At 46.7% G+C, this 8,871-nt stretch overlaps 1 protein-coding gene across 1 annotated transcript; it reads left to right on the forward strand.

Moving 5' to 3' along the window:
- The first annotated feature begins 474 nt into the window (after positions 1-474).
- On the forward strand, positions 475-8,523 carry LOC123759928 (calphotin-like). The gene is made up of 2 exons (XM_045745177.2): positions 475-549; positions 6,406-8,523. The coding sequence occupies exons 1-2, from the start codon at positions 475-477 to the stop codon at positions 8,521-8,523; spliced, it is 2,193 nt and encodes a 730-aa protein (XP_045601133.2).
- Positions 8,524-8,871: the final 348 nt, after the last annotated feature.

Raw genomic sequence — 8,871 nt, forward strand, 5'->3', positions numbered from 1 at the left:
AACTGAGTGCCCAAATGAGCCACAGAGATATTAGAAAGAACTTTTTTAGTGTCAGAGTGGTTGACAAATGGAATGCATTAGGTGGTGATGTGGTGGAGGCTGACTCCATACACAGTTTCAAGTGTAGATATGATAGAGCCCAATAGGCTAAGGAATCTGTACACCTGTTGATTGACGGTTGAGAGGCGGGACCAAAGAGCCAGAGCTCAACCCCCGCAAACACAACTATGTAAGTACACACACACACACACACACGTACCCGTGACCCGGTCGTCGACCAGGCCTCCTCGTTGCTGGACTGGTTAACCAGGCTGTTGGACGCAGCGGCTTGCAGCCTGACGTATGAGTCACAGCCTGGTCGATCAGGTATTTACTGGCCATTCATATTGAAGAATTAACAAGAATTTGTAATAGGCTACCTTCATTATAAATGCCTCTGGCATCTGTATTAATTTACAAACTTCTCGAGGCATTATGGGAGCTTTCGTCTGTGTGTCGTCAGATGTGGATACAAGGAACACTGATGAAGACGTCGTCAGAGACTGCGTCGTATGTCTTCCATCCCGTAACACTGACAAGAGCAGATCGTACACCAGATGAGATTTATCATCAGGTTATCCTCACAAGATGACGATAATAATTTAAAGTATAGGCTATCGGAAGTCTGAGCTTAAGCATGATAGCATCGGAGCTATCACAAGAGCTTAACTATCTTTACAAGAAACAATGTTAACTGCTCGCCCGTGTTCCACCCCCCCCCCCCCATCATCACCATCATCTTCACTTGACGTTTGTAACTATTTCAACTTCACACGATCCAGCCTCATCACTCTGGTCATCTTCACTACTTTGTCTCTTCGTCACTATGACTATCTTCACTCACCCCCCCCCCCTCCCCAGGCACCGCTAACTACCTCTCATGTCGTGGTCACTGTCTCTCTCAGGAGTCATTTGGGTGTTTATTTATCCCGTGTGTCGCTCCTGTGGAGTCCCTTGCCGCCGGCAGTAATGGCAGCTGAGGGTATAAACTTGTCATCACGTCATCAAGTGAAGTGTTAAGAGAGACCTTGTTTCTCAGTGGAAACGGGGGCAATATTACCATGGGAGAGTAACCTTATCGCCCCCCGGGGGCAATATTACCATGGGAGAGTAGCCTTATCGCCCCCCGGGGGCAATATTACCATGGGAGAGTAGCCTTATTGCCTCCGGGGGCAATATTACCATGGGAGAGTAGCCTTATCGCCCCCCGGGGGCAATATTACCATGGGAGAGTAACCTTATCGCCCCCCGGGGGCAATATTACCATGGGAGAGTAACCTTATCGCCCCCCGGGGGCAATATTACCATGGGAGAGTAGCCTTATCGCCCCCCCGGGGGCAATATTACCATGGGAGAGTAACCTTATCGCCCCCCGGGGGCAATATTACCATGGGAGAGTAACCTTATCGCCCCCCGGGGGCAATATTACCATGGAAAAGTAACCTTATCGCCCCCCGGGGGCAATATTACCATGGGAGAGTAACCTTATCGCCCCCCGGGGGCAATATTACCATGGGAGAGTAACCTTATCGCCCCCCGGGGGCAATATTACCATGGGAGAGTAATCTTATCGCCCCCCGGGGGGCAATATTACCATGGGAGAGTAACCTTATCGCCCCCCGGGGGCAATATTACCATGGGAGAGTAATCTTATCGCCCCCCGGGGGCAATATTACCATGGGAGAGTAATCTTATCGCCCCCCGGGGGGCAATATTACCATGGGAGAGTAACCTTATCGCCCCCCGGGGGCAATATTACCATGGGAGAGTAATCTTATCGCCCCCCGGGGGGCAATATTACCATGGGAGAGTAGCCTTGGTAACATTTACCTTAAAATAAAGAGGTACTACTACTACTACTGAACAAATCCACAAGGGCCGTGACGAGGGCTCAAACCTATTACTACTATTACTACTATTATTACTATTACTACTACTATTACTACTATTATTACTATTACTACTACTATTACTACTATTATTACTATTACTACTACAACTACTACTATTATTACTACTACTACTATTATTACTACTATTATTACTATTACTACTACAACTACTACTATTATTACTACTACTACTATTATTACTACTACTACTACTACTATTACTATTATGGTTATTACTGGAGTTAACCATTAAATAAGTCGTGGGACATCAACACCTTGGAGCCTATAATCACATTATAACCAAATCTTTGATGTAGGAGCCAAAGGTTAGTCTTCTAGAGTGGTCAGGTCATGTGAGAGATACTAACGATCCAGTGGTTCACGACCAGGTGTACAAGGTCGTGTGGGTAAGGTGTGCCCACAGTGACTCCCTCACTCCACTACCCGTGTGCTGCTCAGGTACACCTCCTCTTGTAATCTGTCAAGCCATGGACGACTATTGCTGAGCACATAAGCAAATTGGTGGTATTCGCATACAGTTGCAACCGTTGCAAATTTTACATTTACCGCAACCATCTTCCCTTCTCTAGGGGAGCCGGTCGGCCGAGCGGACAGCACGCTGCACTTGTAATCCTGTGGTCCCGGGTTCGATCCCGGGCGCCGGCGAGAAACAATGGGCAGAGTTTCTTTCACCCTATGCCCCTGTTACCTAGCAGTAAAATACGTACCTGGGTGTTAGTCAGCTGGCACGGGCTGCTTCCTGGGGGTGGAGGCCTGGTCGAGGACCGGGCCGCGGGGACACTAAAGCCCCGAAATCATCTCAAGATAACCCTTTCCCGCCTTCCCTACCATTCACCACTTTCCCTATTATTTACCAAATTCCCGACCCTTCGCCCCTGTAATCTTAGTGGGGTTAGAATTGATTCTCAAAGGGGGCTCTCCATAGCCCGTGCTACTTGCAACTTTTTGTTCCGAATAGCCTGGTATAGCAAGGAGAGAGGGGTATGTGACCCAGAGGTACCCAGAGAACCACTGGTTGCTAGAGGCTTTTATGTTGCAAGATCGGAACTTGCATGCAACGGGGGAACATATGCTGAAGCTTGGCATGGGACTTTTTTTTTTTCCTGACCTGACTATGACCGTCCCCGGCCGAAGACGAGTCACTCTGCAAAGTTTGATCTATCTAGAACAGTGAGACAGACATTGCCTTTTATAGTTTTAATCGTAACAACATATTATAATAATGGCCAGTCAATACTTTTTGGTTATTATTTAATGGCGTAAACAATAATATTGTGATGTATTATTAAGTAATGAAATAGTTTAATTTACGATACTGTGGCTGGCAATATATCATATTATATATCATATTATATATATATATATATATATATATATATATATATATATATATATATATATATATATATATATATATATATATGTTTTACCTAGTAGCCAGAATGCAGTTCTTGGCCTACTATGCAAGGCCCCGATTTGCCTAATAAGCCAAGTTTTCCAGAATTTCAGTAATAAATTATTGAAACACAACAGGAGTATAATCTATACACTCACTTTTGTCTTTTGCTTAAGAATGCAATAAAACCATTTATTAGGCAGCGAGATCTACACACACATTAATAAGAACTGTATAACCTAACCTACACCAGGGAAGGGGGGTGTAGGAGGCATCTTGGGTCCTGAGCATCACCTGGTGCTCAGGTCGATCCAGCATCTTGGGTCCTGAGCATCACCTGGTGCTCAGGTAGACGCAGCATCTTGGGTCCTGAGCATCACCTGGTGCTCAGGTCGACCCAGCATCTTGGATCCTGAGCATCACCTGGTGCTCAGGTAGACGCAGCATCTTGGGTCCTGAGCATCACCTAGTGCTCAGGTCGACCCAGCATCTTGGGTCCTGAGCATCACCTAGTGCTCAGGTCGACCCAGCATCTTGGATCCTGAGCATCACCTGGTGCTCAGGTAGACGCAGCATCTTGGATCCTGAGCATCACCTGGTGCTCAGGTCGACCCAGCATCTTGGGTCCTGAGCATCACCTGGTGCTCAGGTCGACCCAGCATCTTGGATCCTGAGCATCACCTGGTGCTCAGGTCGACCCAGCATCTTGGGTCCTGAGCATCACCTGGTGCTCAGGTCGACCCAGCATCTTGGATCCTGAGCATCACCTGGTGCTCAGGTAGACGCAGCATCTTGGGTCCTGAGCATCACCTGGTGCTCAGGTCGACCCAGCATCTTGGGTCCTGAGCATCACCTGGTGCTCAGGTCGACGCAGCATCCATAAATCAAAGACTGACGATCGATCACATCTCCATGAGTGATGCTCGGTGGAAGGGACAGAGGAGGAGGAGGAGGAGGACGGGCGCTCCTGGAGGCGCGGTTGTGGCCCTTGTGGACGGGGTCACTAAGGGTCACTACGGGAGGGGGCGGGGCAGCCAGGCCGCCCCTTCACCACCCCGGCAATGTCAAACGGATCTAGTTATGGATATTGTGTTTCGTCTTTTTTTGTTACGTGTGGGAAGATTATGATCATGGCAGCTGTTGTGGTTGTCAACCAACCACCACCTCTCACATGTGGTGGTGGTTGGTTGTTGTGGTGTCTGGAAGGGACTGGAAGAGGTAAACACTTAAGGAGTTAATTCAGCCAGGTTCAGACTAGGTTTAGGCAACATTGAGGCCAGGTTCAGGCAACATTCAGGACAGGTTCAGGCAACATTCAGGCCAGGTTCAGGCAACATTCAGGCCAGGTTCAGGCAACATTCAGGCCAGGTTCAGGCCAGGTTCAGGCTAGGTTCAGGCTAGGTTCAGGCAACATTCAGGCCAGGTTCAGGCAACATTCAGGCAACATTCAGGCCAGGTTCAGGCCAGGTTCAGGCAACATTCAGGCCAGGTTCAGGCGTGGGTCGAGAGGAAACTTCGACCAACTCGAAGCTCCTTAACTGGCCGCCTCTGTTCACCCAGCAGTAATTAACATACCTGGTTGTAAACGGACTGACGGGTCGTGTTCCAGGGAAAATTGAGCGGGGTAAGGCTTACCATGAACTCTTGGACAGGAAAGATCTTAGCCTGCTAAGACCAGAGACCATCTACTCCTCTACCAACTTGTCAATTAGAAAAAAAATATAAGAATTTTAATATTATGGGTTACATCAGCTGATGTAATATAATTCATATAACATAATATTATATTCTTACAATTATTTAACAAAAAGATATATGTATTATTGACGAATTGATCACTTAAGTGACTATATATTAAATTAGTTTATATTAGATAAAGTTGAGTGGTTTAAGTGTACAAAAACTTGATCTTCGTGGCAGCGCCGCGTGAGACCTCGGGCAACATGGAGGCAAAAACACACACAATAAAGTTTTATTATCGATTTACTGATTATTAATTAAGATCTTGAGAGATTGTTCTGGGAGCTTTGATAGAGGCTTGAAGAATCTTATTGTTATTGTTGTTGTTGTTGTCGTTAGTTACCGCTTTGTGTCTCACCTCTCACTTCTGTTGTCTCTCACCTGTGTCGTGTCTCACCTCTCACCTGTGTCGTCCCTCACCTCTCACTTGTGTTGTCTCTCACCTCTCACCTGGGTCACCCCTCACCTCTCACCTGGGTCATCCCTCACTTCTCACCTGTGTCACCCCTCACCTCTCACCTGTCACCCCTCACCTCTCACCTGTGTCTCCCCTCACCTCTCACCTGGGTCACCCCTCACCTCTCACCTGTCACCCCTCACCTGGGTCACCCCTCACCTCTCACCTGGGTCACCCCTCACCTGGGTCACCCCTCACCTCTCACCTGGGTCACCCCTCACCTCTCACCTGGGTCACCTCTCACCTCTCACCTGGGTCACCCCTCACCTATCACCTGGGTCACCTCTCACCTGTGTCTCCACTCACCTCTCACCTGGGTCACCCCTCACCTCTCACCTGTGTCACCTCTCACCTGGGTCTCCCCTCACCTCTCACCTGGGTCACCCCTCACCTCTCACCTGTCTCTCCCCTCACCTCTCACCTGTGTCACCCCCCTCACCTCTCACCTGGGTCACCCCCTCACCTCTCACCTGTGTCTCCCCTCACCTCTCACCTGGGTCACCCCTCACCTCTCACCTGGGTCACCCCTCACCTCTCACCTGTGTCTCCCCTCACTTCTCACGGACGAAGATATTTCTCAAATTCATTTAAACCCTTAAAAAAATATTGACGCTAAACAGAATTAATCACTATACTACACAATCGAACAATCCTTCACAAATGACATTATTCAGGTGATTACAATTAATCACCTGGATTCTAAAAAAAAATCGTTATCGATTACTCGGCGTTAATTTGTGGATTTAATTCAGATTCTGTACACGACTTTGAGCCGTAACTTAAAGCTTCGTCATATGTCTCTTAGACTTGTCATTAGTAATTGGCGGGTTAATTGAAATTGTTGCTGATTGGTGGCGAAGATTGACGGTTTATGGGACGATGTTGGAGTTGTGAACCACGTGGGTGGTGCTATTGTTGCTACAGTAGCTGCTATTGTTGCTACAGTTGCTGCTATTGTTGCTACAGTAGCTGCTATTGTTGCTACAGTAGCTGCTATTGTTGCTACAGTAGCTGCTATTGTTGCTACAGTAGCTGCTATTGTTGCTACAGTAGCTGCTATTGTTGCTACAGTAGCTGCTATTGTTGCTACAGTTGCTGCTATTGTTGCTACAGTAGCTGCTATTGTTGCTACAGTTGCTGCTATTGTTGCTACAGTAGCTGCTATTGTTGCTACAGTTGCTGCTATTGTTGCTACAGTAGCTGCTATTGTTGCTACAGTAGCTGCTATTGTTGCTACAGTTGCTGCTATTGTTGCTACAGTAGCTGCTATTGTTGCTACAGTAGCTGCTATTGTTGCTACAGTAGCTGCTATTGTTGCTACAGTAGCTGCTATTGTTGCTACAGTAGCTGCTATTGTTGCTACAGTAGCTGCTATTGTTGCTACAGTAGCTGCTATTGTTGCTACAGTAGCTGCTATTGTTGCTACAGTTGCTGCTATTCTTGCTACAGTTGCTGCTATTGTTGCTACAGTAGCTGCTATTGTTGCTACAGTTGCTGCTATTGTTGCTACAGTAGCTGCTATTGTTGCTACAGTAGCTGCTATTGTTGCTACAGTAGCTGCTATTGTTGCTACAGTAGCTGCTATTGTTGCTACAGTAGCTGCTATTGTTGCTACAGTAGCTGCTATTGTTGCTACAGTAGCTGCTATTGTTGCTACAGTAGCTGCTATTGTTGCTACAGTTGCTGCTATTGTTGCTACAGTAGCTGCTATTGTTGCTACAGTTGCTGCTATTGTTGCTACAGTAGCTGCTAGTGTTGCTACAGTAGCTGCTATTGTTGCTACAGTAGCTGCTATTGTTGCTACAGTTGCTGTTATTGTTGCTACAGATGCTGCTATTGTTGCTATAGTAGCTGCTATTGTTGCTACAGTAGCTGCTATTGTTGCTACAGTAGCTGCTATTGTTGCTACAGTTGCTGCTATTGTTGCTACAGTAGCTGCTATTGTTGCTACAGTAGCTGCTATTGTTGCTACAGTAGCTGCTATTGTTGCTACAGTAGCTGCTATTGTTGCTACAGTAGCTGCTATTGTTGCTACAGTTGCTGCTATTGTTGCTACAGTAGCTGCTATTGTTGCTACAGTAGCTGCTATTGTTGCTACAGTTGCTGCTATTGTTGCTACAGTAGCTGCTATTGTTGCTACAGTTGCTGCTATTGTTGCTACAGTTGCTGCTATTGTTGCTACAGTTGCTGCTATTGTTGCTACAGTAGCTGCTATTGTTGCTACAGTAGCTGCTATTGTTGCTACAGTAGCTGCTATTATTGCTACAGTAGCTGCTATTGTTGCTACAGTAGCTGCTATTGTTGCTACAGTAGCTCCTATTGTTGCTACAGTAGCTGCTATTGTTGCTACAGTTGCTGCTATTGTTGCTACAGTAGCTGCTATTGTTGCTACAGTAGCTGCTATTGTTGCTACAGTAGCTGCTATTGTTGCTACAGTTGCTGTTATTGTTGCTACAGTAGCTGCTATTGTTGCTACAGTTGCTGCTATTGTTGCTACAGTAGCTGCTATTGTTGCTACAGTAGCTGCTATTGTTGCTACAGTAGCTGCTATTGTTGCTACAGTAGCTGCTATTGTTGCTACAGTTGCTGCTATTGTTACTACAGTAGCCGCTATTGTTGCTACAGTAGCTGCTATTGTTGCTACAGTAGCTGCTATTATTGCTACAGTTGCTGCTATTGTTGCTACAACTGTTGCTGCTATTGTTGCTACAGTAGCTGCTATTGTTGCTACAGAAGCTGCTGTTGTTGCTACAGTAGCCGCTATTGTTGCTACAGTAGCTGCTATTGTTGCTACAGTGGCCACTATTGTTGCTACAGAAGCTGCTATTGTTGCTACAGTAGCTGCTATTGTTGCTACAGTGGCCACTATTGTTGCTACAGAAGCTGCTATTGTTGCTACAGTAGCTACTATTGTTGCTACAGTAGCCGCTATTGTTGCTACAGTAGCTACTATTGTTGCTACAGTAGCCGCTGCCTAGAGTGAGGCGGGCCAGGCTGGTGCCCTCACATCACCTACAATGTGAGGTTGGTCTTGACCTTCCTGTACCCGTTGCTGCCTCGTAGGTTACAGCTTTTTAGGGCTTTTTTCCCAAATGTTCTACTGTAGTCTTTGTATTCTGTCCTGCTACACTATATGGGGGATACATGACGCTGGTCTTATAGCAGTCAGGTTGGCAGTCTTCTAAATGTGGGAGCTCCACATTTGTCCATTGTAGCATTAGAGACTTAGTTGGGGCTGTGTGTGTGTGTGTGTGTGTGTGTGTGTGTGTGTGTGTGTGTGTGTGTGTGTGTGTGTGTGTGTGTGTGTGTGTGTGTGTGTGTGTGTG

Source organism: Procambarus clarkii, chromosome 16 (assembly GCF_040958095.1).
Source record: "Procambarus clarkii isolate CNS0578487 chromosome 16, FALCON_Pclarkii_2.0, whole genome shotgun sequence".
Lineage (NCBI taxonomy): Eukaryota > Metazoa > Arthropoda > Malacostraca > Decapoda > Cambaridae > Procambarus > Procambarus clarkii.

What these genes read in the sequence shown, in the direction of transcription:
- LOC123759928 (XM_045745177.2), top strand. Translation starts at nt 475, where the DNA reads ATGGGAGCTTTCGTCTGTGTGTCGTCAGATGTGGATACAAGGAACACT. An exon ending in ACGTCGTCAGAGACTGCGTC is followed by an intron (nt 550 to 6,405) that starts GTATGTCTTCCA and finishes TTGGTGGCGAAG; the next exon opens with ATTGACGGTTTATGGGACGA.